Source organism: Sciurus vulgaris (genome assembly GCF_902686455.1).
Source record: "Sciurus vulgaris genome assembly, chromosome: 4".
NCBI classification, from domain to species: domain Eukaryota; kingdom Metazoa; phylum Chordata; class Mammalia; order Rodentia; family Sciuridae; genus Sciurus; species Sciurus vulgaris.
Window position 1 is genome coordinate 41,181,637 of NC_136464.1, and position 19,757 is coordinate 41,201,393.

A 19,757-nucleotide genomic window follows, 5' to 3' on the forward strand; every position below is an offset into this window, starting at 1 on the left:
TGTTGAGAGGGAAGCTAGATTGCAATTAGGGACCACTCCTATGTAAGCTTTTCTGATAATTTGCATAAGGAGATTTCTGAAGAAAGAGACTTAGAGAGTTAGGACTAGAGTCATTTGTTGTGATTTTTTTTTTTCTCCTTCTAAAGGAATATTCACGATGGTATTTGCAATATTTTCAGTACTAAGGACTGAACCAGGGCCTCAAGCATGCTAGGCAAGCACTCTACTATTGAGTTACATCCCCATCCCTTTTATTATTTTTGATTTTTATTTTGAGACTGAGTCTTGCTAAATTGCCTTGTCTACCTTTGAACTTGGGATCCTCTTGCCTCAGCCTTCTGAGTAGCTGGGATTAAAGGTGTGTACCACCACATCCCACTAAAAATTTTGTTTTCTTAAAGATAGTGCCACATAACCTGGATCCCAAGCTGGCCAGGTCCTTCAGTCTGTGCCTAATTTTCTCCAATGTCTTGTTCTCGGGGCTCACCAGAAAGTTCCAAGTGGGTGGGTACTATACAGGGGTCTCCGTAGAGGTGGCCACATGCAAGATAGAATCGCTGTTGCTACTTGCACTCCTTCTTTGACTGAGGCATACATTGGATGCCTGAAACCAGTTCTTTTGAAGTTGGAATGGCTCTGCAGATCCCTGCTCCTAACAAGTGGTACCTTTCTCCACCTTCTAGTTGCTTTATCCCTATCTTACAAGCCCAGGTTTAATGTGAGGGTGCCCCTGCTGGTAAGCAAGCTGTTGAGTGGCATGGTAATAGTAGGCTGGAGGTTTAGGAGGAAGGATAAGGGTGTTGTGGAAGCCCCAGGCATGTTTCAGACCTGAGCCATAGATACCAGCTCCTTTCTGAGTTGCTTGAAATGATTAAAATGGTAAGAATCATCTCATAGCTTGTAGTCACAATGTGACTTTAGAAAAAAAGAAACAAATGTTTGATAGTTTCTTTTTGGTGCACCTTCTGTTATAGGGAATGCAGCATCCCCGAGTGCTTCATTAGAAGAAAAAAAATAAAACCTTTATGCTGACTCCTCTCCTGAGTCTAAAAACAATTTTTGAAATAGTTTCTTTATATCTCCTTTTATGCATCAAATAGACTTTGAACTAGAGTTAAATAAAGGAATAACCAATTTGCAAATGAAAGGGTAGTCTGAATTTACTTAATAAAATGTCTTTGTTTTTGAATAGAATTTGTTTGTGGAAAAAAAAAAAAAAAAAAAAGAACTCGGTTCTTAGCTAAGTGATAACAATGGTGTTCTTTTGTCATTTTTATTCCAAGTCTCTCTAGTCTAAAGCCTGCCTGTAGATGGAAAAACCAAAAGCATGCTCCAGTGAAAAAATAAAATAAAAATTTAAAGGCATAATACAGTGAATACACTGTTCTAGGAAAGAAGAGTTTTTCATAGCCTGGCTAAGACACAAACACACTCCAAATAGCATTTCTCATAGTTGCTCCTTATGTAAAAGTGAGAGAGACAGACAAATAAGCCGACAATCATTACCAAGGAATAGCCAAGATAATGACATGTTATGAGAAGTAGGTGCACAAGGAGCCAGGAGGTGATGCCAGAGAGGGTTCTGGGGCCTAGCACATGGAGGTCTTCAGTGAACTTTAATGTGGGTTCTATCAAGGGATAACAGGAAGCTATCCCTTGATAGTCAGACTCATTTCCAGAGAGATCCTAAGCAGGAAATGGATTAGGCCTGGGAGTGGGAATAGGGAGCAAAATGGAGACAGGAGATCAGTTAGGAAGTTGGTGAGATAACCCAGATGAGAACTTTTTGAAGGAAAGATTCTGGGGACAGAAAGGAGAAAACAGATTCAAGACAGATTTAGGAAGTACATTTGGTGAGCTGGTTGTCAGAAAGACCCACTGAGAGAGAAGGCAGACATTAGGATGATGCCTAGATTTCTAATTTCAATGACTGGTAGTACCTCAAAGAATATAAGGGAAGAAGCAGGTTGGGTGGTAGGGAGAAGTCTTTGACCAGGAGCAGCTCCAGAATCCCATTCGGAAGGAATGTAGGAGCCAGGTACAGTGGCACATGCCTATAATCCCATCAGCTCTGAAGGCTGAGGCAGGAGAATTGTGAGTTCGAAGCCAGCCTCAGGAACAGCGAGGCACTAAGCTGTGAGACCCTGTCTCTAAATAAAATAAGCGAGACCCTGTCTCTAAATAAAATACAAAATAGGGCAGGGGATGTGGCTCAGTGGTCGAGTGCCCCTGAGTTCAATCCCTGGCACCCCCCCAAAAAAAGGACTAGCGATATAACTCTGTGGTAGAGTGTCCCTGGGTTCATTCCCCAGTACCCTACCAAAAGAAAAAAGACAAAAAAGTAACGTAGGGCAGCCAGACCGGCAGGACCATGTAATTTGTCTCAAACTATGTTTACAACATAAACAACCTGTTTTTACTATACTGAATGTTTAAATACATACAATGGTATGGGTAAGCTATGTAGCAGATTTATGGGGCTTCAAGTTCCCCCTACCATCCTGATTGTAGCATGGAACATTATATTAGTTGAGAGTCTTCTGGTTGCAAGTAACAGAAACCCCCAATGTATGTATGTATGCATCTTTACTGTGTTGGGGATTAAACCCAGGACCTCATGCATGCTAGGCAAGTGTTCTATCTCTGAGCTACACCCCCAGTCCAGCCAACTCACAATTTAAACAAGCTCTGGGATAAATGGGACATTTATCAAACCAAGGAAAAGATAGGCATGGGGCCTTGAAAATGTTTAGATCCAAGAACCCTCCTGTCAGTTGAACTCTCTGTCCCTCCCATTTTTAGTCTTTGTTTCCTGGTGCCTGCTGGCTTTGTTCTCTCTTAGTACAGAAAGACTTTCTTAGACTTATTTTTCCAACTCAGCTACTAGTGAGAAAACAAAGATCTCTCCTGAAACTGCAGTTTTAACATTCTCTTGGGGAAGCATTCTGATTGTTCTGGCTTAGTTCACAGACCCAGTTCTTGAACCAATCACTGTGCCTCAAGGGGTAGGATCTGTACTAGAAGAAAGACTAGGTGGAGCACACAAAGCTATTCCTCCAACCTGTGAAACAGGTGGATTTGGATCGTTATAGGACATCCAGGTAAGGCAGTAGGGCAACTGAGGAGAGTACAGAATTGAAAACATAGATATTTAATGGCTCAGAAAAGTAACTGATTGCCTTGATAAAATTAATAGCAGGTTGTATCCCATAGGTTCAGTAAACAGATGAACTCATGATCATTATTCTCAGATAACCTTTCAGCTGTATTTTATATAGAAATTTAACTGGGATTGAACAGTGAAATTCAGAGTTAAAAAATAAATGGTTTGGGGGCTGGAAGTGTGGCTCAATGGTAGAGCACTTATATAGTATGTGTGAGGACCTAGGTTCAAACCCCAGCATTGCAAAAACAAAATAACAACATAAAAACAAAATAAAATTTTTTTTAAAGAAAGCAAATCTCAGAACAGTGTGTATAGTATGATTCCAATTATGTGAAACATAACTTGTGCAATTTGTGTGTGTGTGTGTGTGTGTGTGTGTGTATGAGCATAGATTCGAGTTTCACAGTCTTCATATGCATACAAAACTGCTGTTTCCCAGACTCTAGATAACTGCACTTCAACCTTGATGGTTTTTTCATATTCCTCTGGAAGTGCTTGATGAGTAGTCTGAATATTTTTTCAAGTGCAAAATCTTCTAGGAAAAATACAATTCATTCTTGTATCAAAAGTCAGGTTCTTTATCTTTACTTATAGTCAGCCATTTATTTCCTCTCTTTGCAATTGGTAGGCATTTTGAAGATGTTCTGCAGTGTAGCCACGGCCCTCACTCCTGCTACACTTTTCAATTCTCGCACCCTGCCCATTCACAAAAAGTCAAATGAGTAAACCAGCAAAATAATATACAAATAGGTATTCTTTGTCTTCTCCTTCTGTCACCTTACCTGGCTTTCAAAGCCTGTGCCTTCACCATGCTGAGATTATTCCCTTAAAGCCTTTAACATTTCCTTTTTCCCACTGGCTCGAGTGTTCAAGTGTTCATTGAGAATTCAGTTCAAATGTCACCTCTCAGAATGGTCTTCTCTGACCACCCAATCAAAAGCAACAGAACCAACACAGGGCTCTATTTTATTGTCCTGTAGCACTCACTAGCTCAGATTCTATTACTTGTTTATTGCCTTTCTCTTCCCTTTAAAGTGTAAACTTTACCAAAGCAGGGACTTCCCCTCTGTTGTCATCCTCCATACCTACATCAGAGCTAGCCACTCAGAATGTTTGTGGCATGAAAAATTATACTGACGGCTCCTGATTTAGATGGTACTTTGGATTTTGAATTTGGATCTTTTCATGAACTAAAATAGTCCGGGCAATCCTCTCTCTATGCAAGGCAATGACATGACAGTGAGCCACAGGTCCTAGTCAGCCCTGAAAAACAAGTGACACTCTGCAGTGTTCTGTGTTGCTAAGCTGTGATGTTGAGTAGGTTAGGGAAATCCAATGCATTTTTTGCTTATAATATTTTCAAATTACCATAAGTTTAATGGAACATAACCCCGGTAAGTCAAGAAGCATCCATACTACCCAGGTAGTCTGAGAAGTTTAAATGTGAATGGAATACTGAGAAAGATTATTGGACAAAGCAAGGCTGGTAAATTCCTTTTTTATGCAAGATGTTTGTATTATGTACAAATCTTTCTGTTAAGATGGTTAAACCTCTGTTGGTCAACAGAGCAAGTGAACTATATTTCTTGTTCCTAGGAAGCTTAGTTCTGTCTCAAACTGTTATTTATGGCCATTTAGAAGTAAGCTACTTTTGGTGTCACATGAAAAAAAAACTTCACGATTTTGGGAAGAGCTTTGTTATGGTTGTGGGCTGGTCACCTTTGCAGGGCCAAGAAACCAGGGACGCGTCCTTAGACGCCGCGTCTCGTCCTTGGCTGTAGCTCCGCCGCTGCTCGATTGGTAGATTCATGTGGCCTTTTTTTTTTTTTTTTTTTTTTTTTTTTTTATTGTAAACAAATGGGATACATGTTGTTTCTCTGTTTGTACATGGCGTAAAGGCATACCATTTGTGTAATCATAAATTTACATAGAGCAATGTTGTTTGATTCATTCTGTTATTTTTTTCCCTTCCCCCCACCCCTCCCACCCCTCTTTACCCTCTATACAGTAGTTCCTTCCTTCATACTTGCCCCCCTCCCTAACCCTAACTCTAACCCTTCCCTCCCCCCCATTATGTGTCAACCTCCACTTATTAGCGATATCATTCGTCCTTTGGCTTTTTGAGATTGGCTTATCTCACTTAGCATGATATTCTCCAATTTCATCCATTTGCCTGCAAATGTCATAATTTTATCATTCTTTATGGCTGAGTAATATTCCATAGTATATATATACCACAGTTTCTTTATCCACTCATCAATTGAAGGGCATCTAGGTTGGTTCCACAGTCTGCCTATTGTGAATTGAGCAGCTATGAACATTGATGTGGCTGTATTTCTGTAGTATGCAGATTTTAAGTCCTTTGGGTATAGGCCAAGGAGTGGGATAGCTGGGTCAAATGGTGGTTCCATTCCAAGTTTTCTAAGGAATCTCCACACTGCTTTCCATAGTGGCTGCACTAATTTGCAGCCCCACCAGCAGTGTATGAGTGTACCTTTCTCCCCACATCCTCGCCAACACCTGTTGTTGCTCGTATTCTTGATAATCGCCATTCTAATTGGGGTGAGATGGAACCTTAGGGTGGTTTTGATTTGCATTTCTCTTATTACTAGAGATGTTGAACATTTTTCCATATGTTTGTTGATTGCTTGTAGATCTTCTTCTGTGAAGTGTCTATTCATTTCCTTAGCCCATTTGTTGACTGGACTGTTTGAATTCTTGGAGTAGAGTTTTTTGAGTTCTTTATAGATTCTGGAGATTAGTGCTCTATCTGAAGTATGATTGGCAAAGATATTCTCCCACTCTGTAGGCTCTTTCTTCGCATTCCTGATAGTTTCCTTTGCTGAGAGAAAGCTTTTTAGTTTGAATCTATCCCAGTGGTTGATTCTAGCTTTTATTTCTTGTGCTATGGGAGTCCTGTTAAGGAAGTCTGGTCCTAGACCAACAAGATGAAGATTTGGACCTACTTTTTCTTCTATAATCTGCAGGGTCTCTGGTCTGATTCCGAGGTCCTTAATCCATTTTGAGTTTAGTTTCGTGCATGGTGAGAGATATGGGTTTAGTTTCATTCTGTTGCATATGGATTTCCAATTCTCCCAGCACCATTTGTTGAAGAGGCTATCTTTTCTCCATTGCATATTTTTGGCCCTTTTGTCTAGTATGAGAAAATTGTATTTATTTGGGTTTGTGTCCGTGTCCTCTATTCTGTACCATTGATCTACCTTTCTATTTTGGTACCAATACCATGCCGTTTTTGTTACTATTGCTTTGTAGTAGAGTTGAAGATCTGGTATTGCAATACCCCCTGTTTCACTCTTCCTGCTAAGGATTGCTTTAGCTATTCTGGGTTTCTTATTCTTCCAGATGAATTTCATAATTGCCTGTTCTATTTCTGTAAGGTACGTCATTGGGATTTTAATTGGAATTGCATTGAATTTGTATAGCACTTTAGGTAGTATGGCCATTTTGACAATATTAATTCTTCCTATCCAAGAACATGGAAGATCTTTCCATCTTCTAAGGTGTTCTTTAATTTCTTTCTTTAGTGTTCTGTAGTTCTAATTGTAGAGCTCTTTCACCTCTTTAGTGAGATTGATTCCCAAGTATTTTATTTTTTTCGAGGCTATTGTGAATGGGGTAGTTTTCCTAATTTCTCTTTCTGAAGATTCATCACTTATGTATAAAAATGCGTTGGATTTATGGGCATTGATCTTGTAACCTGCTACTTTACTGAAATCACTTATGAGTTCTAAGAGTTTTCTGGTGGAATTTCCAGGTTCCTCTAAATATATAATCATGTCATCAGCGAACAGGGATAGTTTGAGTTCTTCTTTTCCAATTCGTATCCCTTTAATTTCTTTGGTTTGTCTAATTGCTCTGGCCAGAGTCTCAAGAACGATGTTGAATAGAAGTGGTGAAAGAGGGCATCCCTGCCTTGTTCCAGTTTTTAGGGGGAATGCTTTCAGTTTTTCACCATTTAGAATGATATTAGCCATGGGCTTAGCATAAATGGCCTTTACAATATTAAGGAATGTTCCCACTATCCCTATTTTTTCTAGTGTTTTGAGCATGAAGGGGTGATGTATTTTATCAAATGCTTTTTCTGCATCTATTGAAATAATCATGTGATTCTTGACTTTAAGTCTATTAATATGGTGAATTACGTTTATTGATTTCCTGATGTTGAACCAACCTTGCATCCCTGGGATGAAACCCACTTGATCATGGTGCACTATCTTTTTAATATGTTTTTGTATGCGATTTGCTAAAATTTTGTTGAGAATTTTTGCGTCGATGTTCATTAAGGATATTGGTCTGAAATTTTCTTTCCTTGATGAGTCTCTGTCTGGTTTAGGTATCAGTGTGATATTGGCTTCATAGAATGAGTTTGGGAGGGTTCCCTCCTCTTCTATTTTATGGAATACTTTGAGAAGCATTGGAATGAGCTCTTCCTTAAAGGTTTTGTAGAACTCGGCTGAGAACCCATCTGGTCCCGGACTTTTCTTTGTTGGTAGGCTTTTGATGACTTCTTCTATTTCAGTACTTGAAATTGGTCTATTTAAATTGTTTATGTCCTCCTCATTCAGTTTAGGCAATTCATATGTCTCTAGAAACCTGTTGATGTCTTCGAAATTTTCTATTTTGTTGGAGTATAGATTTTCAAAATAGCTTCTAATTATGTTTTGTATTTCCATCCTGTCTGTAGTGATATTTCCTTGTTCATTCCGAATTTTAGTGATTTGGGTTTTCTCTCGTCTTCTCTTTGTTAGTGTGGCTAAAGGTTTATCAATTTTGTTTATTTTTTCGAAGAACCAACTATTTATTTTGTCAATTTTTTGTATTGTTTCTTTTGTTTCAATTTCATTGATTTCAGCTCTGAGTTTAACAATTTCCTGTCTTCTACTACTTTTGGTGCTGTTCTGTTCTTCTTTTTCTAAGGCTTTGAGCTGTAGTGTTAGGTTGTTTATTTGTTGAGTTTTACTTCTTTTATTAAATGCGCTCCATGAAATAAATTTCCCTCTAAGTACTGCTTTCATAGTGTCCCAGAGGTTTTGATATGATGTTTCTTTGTTCTCATTTACCTCTAAGAATTTTTTAATTTCCTTCCTAATATCTTCTGTTATCCATTCATCATATAATAGCATATTGTTTAATCTCCAGATGTTGGAATAGTTTCTGTGTTTTACTCTTTCATTTATTTCTAACTTCAATCCATTATGATCTGATAGAATACATGCTAGTGTCTCTATCTTCTTGTATTTGCTAACATTAGCTTTGTGGCATAATATATGGTCTATTTTAGAGAAGGATCCATGTGCTGCTGAGAAGAAAGTGTATTCACTCTTGGTTGGATGGAATATTCTATAAATGTCCGTTAAGTCTAAATTATTGATTGTGTTGTTGAGATCTATGGTTTCTTTGCTCAATTTTTGTCTGGAAGATCTGTCCAGTGGTGAGAGCGGCGTGTTAAAATCACCTAGTATTATTGTGTTGTGGTCTATTTGGTTTCTGAAATTGAGAAGGATTTGTTTGACATACATAGATGAGCCACTGTTTGGGGCATAGATGTTTATGATTGTTATATCTTGCTGATTTATGCTTCCCTTAAGCAGTATGAAATGACCTTCTTTATCCCTTCTGACTAACTTTGGCTTGAAGTCCACATTATCGGAAATGAGGATGGATACTCCAGCTTTTTTGCTGAGTCCATGTGCATGGTATGTTTTTCCCCATCCTTTCACCTTTAATCTATGGGTATCTTTTTCTATGAGGTGAGTCTCTTGCAGGCAACATATTGTTGGATCTTTCTTTTTAATCCAGTCTGCCAGTCTATGTCTTTTGATTGATGAATTCAGGCCATTAACATTCAGGGTTATTATAGAGATATGATTTGGTTTCCCGGTCATTTGGTTCATTTTTTAAGTTTTATTTATTTATTTGTTTGACACAACTTGTTTCCTCCTTTATTTGACAATTCCTTTAGGATAATTCCTCCCTTTGCTGATTTGCTTCTTTGTTTTTCATCTCTTCCTCATGGAATATTTTGCTGAGAATGTTCTGTAATGCTGGCTTTCTTTTTGTAAATTCTTTTAGCTTTTGTTTATCATGGAAGGATTTTATTTCATCGTCAAATTTGAAGGTAAGTTTTGCTGGGTATAAGATTCTTGGTTGGCATCCATTTTCTTTCAGGGCTTGAAAAATGTTGTTCCAGGCCCTTCTAGCTTTTAGGGTCTGGATTGAAAAATCTGCTGATATCCGTATTGGTTTCCCCTTGAATGTAATTTGATTCTTTTCTCTCACAGCCTTTAAAATTCTGTCTTTATTTTGTATGTTAGGTATTTTCATTATAATATGCCTTGATGTGGGTCTGTTGTAATTTTGTGTATTTGGAGTCCTATAAGCCTCTTGAACTTGATTTTCCATTTCATTCTTCAGATTTGGGAAATTTTCTGATATTATTTCATTGAATAAATTGTTCATTCCTTTGGCTTGTTTCTCTAGGCCTTCCTCAATCCCAATAATTCTTAAATTTGGTCTTTTCATGATGTCCCATAGTTCTTGTAGATTCTGTTCATGATTTCTTACCATCTTCTCTGTTTGTTCAGCTTTGTTTTCAAGGTTAAATATTTTGTCTTCAATGTTTGAGGTTCTGTCTTCCAGGTGTTCTATCCTATTGGATATGCTTTCTATGGAGTTCTTAATTTGGTTTATTGTTTCCTTCATGTCAAGGATTTCTGTTTGGTTTTTTTTCAATATCTCTAACTCTTTATTGAAATGATCTTTTGCTTCCTGTATTTGCTCTTTTAACTGTCGATTGGTGCGATCAATCAATGCTTGCATTTGCTCTTTCATCTCATCATTCAATGCTTGCATTTGCTCTTTCATCTCCTCGTTTGCTTCTCTGATCATTTTAATTATGTACATTCTGAACTCCTTTTCTGTCATTTCTTCTGCCATGCTGTCATTGGGTTTTATTGATGTAACATCTAGATTTGTTTGCAGCATTTTCTTTCCTTGTTTTCTCATGTTGTTCAGATATCAGTGGACCGCTGAGATATTGCAGATTTCCTCTGTTGATTTACAATGACCCTGAAGATTTCTATATATATCCCCTCTTAGCCTTCAGTAGGCTGAAGTCTTGGAGGAGGTTGATAATGCGGTGCTCCACAAGGAAGCTGCCTCTCTAGGAGTGGTGGCCTTCAGGTGGGGTATATTCCCTGCTAGTGGGCAGAGGTGCCTCCACTTGTTGACCAATGGTCATCCAAAGGGGACCTAGGCTGTGGGCTGAGGCAAGGCCTGTTTGGGCCTGAGTCTCTGGTTTTACCGTCCTTGTGGGAAACCTCACCCAGCAGGGAAGACTCACCCGGTGGGGAGGTCTCGCTGGTCAGTTTCCTCCTAGAGGTTCCCCTCAATTTACAGCTACTGCCTGGGCTGGGCTGCCTTCCTCTGCAAAGTTTCCAGGGGCCCGGCCCTACCTCCTGGGCCTGGGAGCCTCACCCTTCGCAGATGAATCTCCTTAGGCTGCCCCTCCTCAGAGAATTTGCCCATAGGCCTGGAACCTTCGCTCCGCCCTAAGCCTGTCTCTGTGCGGCTCTTCCACCCAGAAGCCTCCTAGATCCTGGGACCCTGTTCTGCACCTAATCGCCTGGCTGCGTGGCCCCTCCTCTGAGCAGCCACCTGTGGCCCCGAACAATCGCTCTGAGTCCCAGAGACCCGCCACAGGCCTCTTCCTCCAGACAGCCGCCCAGTATGCCGGTGCGGTCACTAGGAGTCCAAGAAACTCACTTCGTGCCTCCTCCTCCCACCAACCACCCGTAGCCCGGGGCAATCAATCACTCCGAGTCGAAGTGACCCTGCCCGTTCCTCCTCCTTCTCCAGATAACCCCCCGGGTGTTCAGGAGCAGTCCCTCTGAGTGGCTCTGAATCCACGTGACCCGCTGCACGGGTCCTCTGGGCAACCGCCCGGAGCTCTGGTGTGATCCCTCAAGACCAAGCGTCCCACCACGCTTCTCCTCCAGGCAGCCCCCCTGTGTTCAGGAGCTGTCACTTTAAGACCAAACAACTCACCACTCGCCTTCTCCTCTGAGCAGCCGCCTGGAGCGCTAATGCAGTCACTGCGAGTCCAAAGGACCTGCCGCGCTCCTTCTCCTCCTTCTCCTACTCCTCCGGGCAGGCCCCGGGGTTCAGAAGTGGTCAGGGTCCAAACAGCTCGCCACGCAGCCCCTTCTCTGGCAACCGCCTGTAGTTCCCGTATAGTCGCCCGAATCCAAGCGGCTGCTCCTCTTCCTCCTTGTCCTCAGGGCAGGCCCCGGTGTTCAGAAGCGTCGTTCTGATTCCAAACAGCTCGCCGCGCGGCTTCTCCTCTGGCAACCGCCTGCAGCTCTGGTGCAGTCTCTCCGAATCCAAGTGGCCACGCTCCTCTCCTCCTCCTCAGGGCAGGCCCCGGTGTCCTGAGTCCACACAGTTCTCCCCGCCACTCCTCCCCCGGGCAGCCGCCGGAGCCCCAGTGGCTGCTCCGAGTCCCAGCGCTGTGCCGACCGGCCTCCTCTATGGCGCTCCAGCGGGGGGGAGGGGCGTCTTGCCGGCAGTTCTACTTCACAAAGTTTCCTGCGTTCCGGGACCCCCGTCCCATCCGGGATGCCCCCCCAGGGGGTGAGAGTCACCCGGCTACTTTGAGTTGGTCCCAAGCGTCTCAATATCTCCTCTCTTGAATCCTGAGTTCTGGAGCAACACGTAATGCAGCCACCCTCTAGGCCGCCATCTTGAAAAAAAACTCATGTGGCCTTTTTAATGATTGAGTAATGATGGAAATGGATCCAAAATAAAAAGTGACTTCTCTACCAAAGCAGTAGAAGATTCTTCATATCACCTTCCAGTAGCTGAATTCAGTTTTGGGGAAGAAGCAAAACAAGTGAAATACAGAAAACTGAAAAAGAAGAAAACCTCATTTTGGAACTTCTTGACTATTCCTTACCCCCTGTCTTTCTACTTTTTAAAATTTTGTTCTGAATTTATAAATATTGAAGACCAAAGAAATAGAATATACATTTAGGAGCTTTATACCAAGAAATTTGCCTTGAAAGCTGCTATTCTTGGAGGGAAAAGTATATCAAGTTCCTGTCTGATTTTTTTTTTTTTAACAAGATTTCATATATGTATAGATTTTAAACTTTAAGACAAATATAAATACATATCTGCACACTATTTTTAGCAGTTGTGTAAGAATAATGACATTTATGTTTTAAGGGCTTTGTTATGTGTTTATTTGCCACTGGAGTTGATTACTCAGATCTTTTATAGTGCTTTAATATTATATTTTTGATCTGTCACCTTGATGACATTACTTGCCCACACATGAGGCGACCTGTGTAGCTATGACCTTGTTATGAACAGTTCGCACTCACTGTGCAAATGTCCATGTATTACCTATTTAAGCATCATCATAGTGCCATTACTCAAGGAAGTTGAATGAGGTGGACATAGACATAGCTCTTTCCCCTTACCCCCCTTTTTAAATGTAACAAATACTTTTTATGTTCCCCTTCCCCCTTCCCCTCCCCCCTTCCCCTTTTTGGAAGCGAGTCAGGAACTAGGTAGTTCAGGATGAGCAATTAGAGGGACTCAGAAAGTGAGCCACATAGAGCCAGGCTTCTTTGTGCTTCATCACAAGTTGTGCTGCTGACCAGACTGCTTAAGCACCTTTTTAACAAGAAGACCTCGTGAGAGAGCCAACTGGTAGCGTCAAGGAATTCGGAAAACAGGACCACAGAGTTTCACTCTGGGATCCTGGCCATGAGGTTGGATGCCTCACCTTGCTGAAAAGACACTGGACCTAAATGGCGCAGCATGACTTTGTTCCTGCTTGGCTAAATTTCTCAACACCACAGTCAGCTAAGTCACCTACATCCACCTTTGAAAAGCACGGAGAGCACCTATCCCGAGGAGAAGGTAGATTTGGAGTGAGCCGTCGCCGACACAATTCCTCTGATGGCTTTTTTAACAATGGGCCCCTACGAACTACAGGAGATTCCTGGCACCAGCCCTCCCTGTTCCGCCATGATTCTGTGGACTCTGGTGTCTCTAAGGGAGCATATGCTGGAATCACAGGGAACCTATCTGGTTGGCACAGCTCTTCCCGAGGTCATGATGGCATGAGCCAGCGTAGTGGAGGTGGCACAGGGAACCATCGACACTGGAATGGCAGCTTTCACTCCCGGAAAGGCTGTGCCTTTCAGGAAAAGCCACCTACAGAGATTAGGGAAGAAAAGAAAGAAGACAAGGTGGATAAGTTGCAGTTTGAAGAGGAAGACTTTCCTTCTTTGAATCCAGAAGCTGGCAAACAGAATCAGCCATGCAGACCTATTGGGACCCCTTCTGGAGTGTGGGAAAATCCACCTAGTGCCAAGCAACCCTCCAAGATGCTAGTTATCAAAAAAGTTTCCAAAGAGGATCCTGCTGCTGCCTTCTCTGCTGCATTCACCTCACCAGGATCTCACCATGCAAATGGGAACAAATTGTCAACCATGGTTCCAAGTGTTTATAAGAACTTGGTTCCTAAGCCTGCACCACCTCCTTCCAAGCCCAATGCATGGAAATCTAGCAGAATGGAACACAAATCAGGATCCCTTTCCTCTAGCCGGGAGTCTGCATTTACCAATCCAATCTCTGTTACCAAACCAGTGGTACTGGCTGGTGGCGCAGTTCTCAGCTCTCCCAAAGAGAGTCCCTCCAGCATTACCCCTCCAATTGAGATCAGCTCCTCTCGGCTGACCAAGTTGAACCGCCGAACCACTGACAGAAAAAGTGAGTTCCTGAAGACTCTGAAGGATGACCGGAATGGAGACTTTACAGAGAACAGAGACTGCGACAAGCTGGAGGATTTGGAGGACAACACCACACCTGAACCAAAGGAAAATGGAGAGGAAGGCTGTCTTCAGAATGGTCTTTCTCTCCCTGTGGTAGAAGAAGGGGGGGTCTTGTCACACTCTCTGGAAGCAGAGCACAGGTTATTGAAAGCAATGGGATGGCAGGAATATCCTGAAAATGATGAGAATTGCCTTCCTCTCACAGAGGAAGAGCTAAAAGAGTTCCACATGAAGACAGAGCAGCTGAGAAGAAATGGCTTTGGAAAGAATGGCTTCTTGCAGAGCCGCAGTTCCAGCCTGTTCTCCCCTTGGAGAAGCACTTGCAAAGCAGAGTTCGAGGACTCAGACACAGAAACGAGTAGCAGTGAAACATCAGATGATGATGCCTGGAAGTAGGCATATAAATGCTCACAGTTAATCTGACCCAGTAAACTCAGCTTGTGTGTTTAGGGAATATACAGAAGAAATCGTTCTTTTTTCCTTTTCCTTTTCTTAATGTTGAATACTTCATGCACAAGGGAAATAATCATATCCCAAAGAAAGAGCAGTTGGCTTGTTTAGCTTTTGTTGTTGTTCTTCCCTGTTACCTGCTTAATAGAAGTTTGTGTGGTGGGAATTTTTTTAAATACATACACACAGTACATATGGGGCGATGCACAGGTGGGAGCTGGCAGTGCAGAGATGCAGAGAGGAGACACTGGTCTGCAGCAACAGCTTCTACTACCAGCCCTTGGGGCACTCACCCCCGTGCTCAAGCAATCATTGTCAATGACAAAGTGACTATTGAAGTTATAATTGTATTAAATTAATGCTAATAATTTGGATATTTTATTTTATTTTTGGCTGCTCGGGTAACTTTAGCCCTTAACAAAGCATATGTGGTTTTTGTTTGTTTGTTTTTGTTTTCTTTTTCCTTTTCGGGTACAGCTGTAAAATATTTGGATATAGGAAATGTTGTGTTATTCTTGCAGCCTTGATATTCAGGGTGGATTGTAAAATATAAATTTTTGTGAGATTTCAAAGATTAAGATTATTTTGATAACATTATTTACAGATTTAAAAGATGTGGTTATCACAAGTCTGTTGAGGGGAAAAACTACTGCATAAAATAACTAACTTGGAATAAATATTTTGCATCAGTTTAAAAAAAAAAAAAAACAACTTCACACAGAAAAATATGTATTTGCACATCCTTTTTTGAGTTTTATTGTACTAAAAAGTAGAATTCACACAGGCCAAAAAACCCCCAACCAAATGCATGCAAAATAGTTTTGTGCACACCTCTAACATGCTACATTCCACTTCTGAAATCTTACCCACCCCCACACCCAGGAAAACAAAACAAAACAAAGGAAGAGTACAATGGGTTGAAAAGTTAATATTATAAAAGCTAGATTCCTAACACAAACACTGCAGAACAAGTCACTCCTTTACAAAAAGCTAATGTTTATCAATGTTAAATTAATGTCCACATAAAGCAGACAAAAGCTATAGATTCAGTGGACTCCTTACCATGAGCTATTAAAAGTTGTGTTTGGTGTTGTAGGACACCCATAATATTAACTTACTACACAAGGCCTTAATCCTGACACTACACCAGACTCACAGTCACCAGGTGAATCACACTCAACACTACCTCCTTCCCTGATATCTTTAAAGATCGTTTTTTTGTTTTTGTTTGTTTTTGGTAGTGGTTGTGTTTGGTTTATGGTTTTGTTTTGCAGTGCAGAGGATCAAACCCAGGGCCTGGCACATGGTAACAAAGTATCTACTACTGGGCTACATCTCCCAGTCCCTAAAATGTTTTGTTGTTTGTTTATTTGTTTGGTAAATAAGAGTCTCAGGATCTACATGAGCTCTAAAATGTGGGGGGAAAATTCAATACAGGATTAAGATGAAACTGTCCTTTTAAGATATTTCCACATTTCCCTTTTTCCTTTTTTTCCCCCCAGTACTGGGGATTGAACCCAGGGGCACTCTACCACTGAGCTATATCCCCAGTCCTTTGTATTTTTTATTTTAAGACAGGGTCTCACTAAGTTGCCCAGACTGGCCTTGAACTTATGATTCTCCTGCCTTAGCTTCCCAAGTAGCTGGGATTACAGGCGTGTACCACCACACCTGGTCACACATTTTTTTAATGATCACATGTGTGCACACATGCATAAAACCTTTAAAAAGAGATTTTATGAGAAATTTTAAGAAAAAAAATTTTTCCCTCTAGAAAAGTTGCTGATCATTTAATAGACTATTTTTTGAAAAAACTCTGCTTAGAGCCTTTCAATAGTCAGCAAGCTCCTTGTACCTGTATATTTGAACTTTCCAAGAATAGTAGAATGCTTCAAGGTACTTGTTTGTATCTCCTGAAAAATGTCCAGGCTGTTTCAGCAGAATTTTCTCTGCTTGGTGCTTTGTGTTTACTTTCTTCACTGCATCAAAAGAAAAGAAGGGCCCTCTGGTAGGAGCACATTTATGTTCCTCCCTGATGCTACCAGGAGAGGCTGGTAGCTTCACACTTGGACAAAATATGGGCTTCCACTAGGGGCATGACCAGCTGCTTCATTGTCCCTCAGGGAGAAGAGACACACTCTGGTAGAATGGCAGTCCCCTGTAAGTTCTCAGCAGAAAAAGAGTTCTAATGCATTCCTGTAAAACAATTCAAACGTGCAAAGAGAAAATTCAACACAAGAGTGAGGAGACAGCAGCAGAAAATAGGAAAAGTGCCTAAATATTGTGCTCCAGTGCAAAACATCCATGCAAACTGCCTGCTTCAATGCCATATTCAATCAGCACCTTAACGGTGCTTCCTAAAGAGGAAAGAGAGCATTCAGTCTCTAACCTCAGAAACAAACCTTCTCATTTTATTGCCAAACAGCTTTACCATTATTACCTAACTCCAACTATCACCTATGTTGCAAAGAAGTTTAAAGGCTCAAGTCTATTCCAACAAATACTTAAATAACTGCCGAATAGCTTATACATTCTCAAAGTATTGGCCAAAATGGCAAATCATCCACCTTTTCCTTCCAGCTGTCAAGATGACTGCACATAATCAGTGTGCTCCATTTAAAGGCATATTATGTGTGAAATGAAAAGGATGTATATATGTATGTATGTATGAAAAGGATGGTGCAGACCTGAAGATCCTGCCAGCTCAGGTGTTCTTACTGAGGTTGGCAGAAAGTAAGGTTCCTCTTCCCCACCCACAGTTTGGGTGTGTTAGCCTATTCTGCCGTCCTGTGTCAGACACTGTCTTTTCTTTCCACAGACCATCAAGCCTGTTTTGGGGGCAGGGATGCTGAGGAAGACATCTTAAGTGAGCAGTTGCAGGTAGGGAGGGAAATACATGCAGAAGACACTCATGCTCAGGAATCTCTTAAAGCAAAACAAAGGCCAAACGCAACCCAGAATCTTTTTAAATCTCCTCTCATATACTACAAAGCTAAATTGGAAAAACCCAATTCCACTTTCCCATCACAACTTAAAAAGGAGCTAAGCCTTCCAGGGGCATGGGATGTTTCAAACTGAAAGAGGGAAGCTCAAGGGCCCGTCCTTCCTTGGCTGTTAGCAGCATGAACCAGAGCCCTTCCTGGAGCCTTGTCAACTGCCCAGTGGCTCCCAGAAGACACCTCTTCCGACATCTGGGCTCCCTTTAGACATTTCAAGTTTGTTCACGGCCTGAAGTCTGATGTGCAGAGGTAGCTCCATGACGCTAGTAATGGAATAACACTTCCTTTTTTGGCGAGGAAAGCCCGATCGGTCTTAGCTAACAAGCTCTCAGTTATGGCTCTAAAAATACCCTGCAACAAGCACTGTTTGGCACTTCATTTTGTTTGCCAGAGGAGCTCTACAGAACACAGAATGCTTCGGATTCTCCATGACCGCTCTGAGCTCTGTCCCTACCCTGTTGACAGCAGGGAAGTGTATCACTTTGGGAAAGCTGCTTTTCGTTTTTCACTTTTGAGTTCTTGGAATCCTGTCTTAAACGTTTGAAGTGCAATTCCAGTCTTGGATTAATTACTAGCTTGGTTTAGAATCTTCATTTGGCTTCTAGTCTGAACTATGCAAATACACAATATGTGTATAGAAGAAAAGACTAAAATTATACTTCAAAAGGGCTCAATCCCTTCCTCTCTTCCCCTTTCTCCCCCCAAAAGAAATATCAGCCTCCTCGAATCCTTCATTGCCAGCAGCAGGAGCAGCCTGGAGCCTCGTCTGCACCAGATGCCTGTGGCTTCCTACACATTGATGGCATGTGCGTGCTTCTTGCACAGGGGCTTGTCCTTCTTGGAGTAGAACGGCTGCCCCTCCAGATTCACATGGCAGACCTGGGACAGAGAACAGACCAGTGTGAGATGGGACCTTGCAGCCCACATGGTAGGGGCCAGGAGGAGATTTCAGTCACCCCTTTAAGAAAAAACAATGTCATATGCAGCTGGGGGAACAGGCTGTTGCTTGTTTCTCCCCACTGTGAATTCTTAACTACTGAAGCAGAGTAGACAGGGTGAACTTTATAAAATTGAAGACTTCCAAAGAAGAACATGGAATAAAACTCAAACTAGATAAATTAAACTTAATGGAATAGAGAACATACACATTAAAGATGTCCAATTCATGCTATCCAAAGGGTATAAAGAACCAATACAAGTTCGTAAGTTGATACCACAGAGAGGATCAACATCTAAGCAAATACTATTAGTAAACTAACAAACCCAACTGAAAAGATTACCCTCAGTAAAAATCATAACCTCCCTGAGATACCACTGGACACCTAGTAATGTAGAAAAATAAGTAAAACAAAAAACTTCCATGACTTCTCATCTTTAAACTTATATGACATTAGCCAAAAGTTGGGGGTAGGGTGGAATGGGAGGAGTAATCAATGAAAAATCAGCAATACCAAAAGGGAATTAGGCCTCCTTAAAGATTGCTCAGGGACACATGAATCAGCTTGATGTTCTACAAGGGGTGTAGCAACACTGAACAAGAGCCATAAAGATGTGCCTACCCTATAACCCAGTTATGCCACCCTAGAGAATTTAATATTGCAGAAATAACTTCACAGAATAAGAAAACAGTGTATGCTTGACTAGAAACCTGAAACTACTAAATTTTTTTCTTAATAGGGTGATGATTAAATAAATGTTTATGGTGCATATTTCCAATGGAATGCCACGATGAAAAAAGATAAATCAAATATGAAAGGCTGTATGCAGAGAAAAATATCAGGAAAAAAGCAGACAAAATTGTATTCCCATATATGAATCCAGTTTGAGACTGGAGACATTCTAGAAGGAAGGGAATTAATTTATCTTTGTTGAAGCTGTCATGGGTGAAGCAGGATGCTAGACACTCTATATATGATCTCATTTAATTTTCACCAAAACTTCATGGGGTAGGTATACCTTTCCCCCATTTCACAATTGAAAAATAGGCTCAGAGAGCCTAAACATCTTGCTTAAGCCAGAGACCTAGTTAACTGGAGAACTGGGAATCATGCCCAAGACTGTAAGGACTCGGTTTCTTGCTAATTTTCCTCATCCTCAACAGCAGAGAAAGGCTGTGTTTACTTGAAATTGTTTTGAGCTTGCAGATTTTCACAGAGGTAACCCTCTGAGTCTATTGGATTATCAATATGTAGGCTGGCCCCCAGGTGGGCAATATGTCACATTGACTGGAAGGTCACATTGACCAGGATGGGCTCCAGCCTTAGAGAAGACACTGAG

At 41.3% G+C, this 19,757-nt stretch overlaps 2 protein-coding genes across 8 annotated transcripts in view; one reads left to right on the forward strand and one right to left on the reverse strand.

Moving 5' to 3' along the window:
- The first annotated feature begins 11,949 nt into the window (after positions 1 to 11,949).
- LOC306660112 (vasculin-like protein 1) lies at positions 11,950 to 14,966 on the forward strand. The gene has a single exon (XM_079138255.1). It carries the CDS (start codon positions 13,003 to 13,005, stop codon positions 14,425 to 14,427), a length of 1,425 nt encoding a protein of 474 aa, XP_078994381.1. The 5' UTR covers positions 11,950 to 13,002; the 3' UTR covers positions 14,428 to 14,966.
- A 243-nt stretch (positions 14,967 to 15,209) lies between these two features.
- LDB3 (LIM domain binding 3) overlaps positions 15,210 to 19,757 on the reverse strand; it is a 62,436-nt gene continuing 57,888 nt past the window's right edge. For all 7 annotated transcript variants that reach the window (XM_079138224.1, XM_079138221.1, XM_079138223.1 and 4 more), the window contains one exon: positions 15,210 to 18,359. In XM_079138224.1, the coding sequence (XP_078994350.1) occupies positions 18,270 to 18,359 (90 nt within the window). In that variant the 3' untranslated portion in view covers positions 15,210 to 18,269. The remainder of the gene's footprint in view (positions 18,360 to 19,757) is intronic.

Coding starts and splice junctions, on each gene's coding strand:
- LOC306660112 (XM_079138255.1), top strand. CDS start 13,003: ATGGCGCAGCATGACTTTGTTCCTGCTTGGCTAAATTTCTCAACACCA.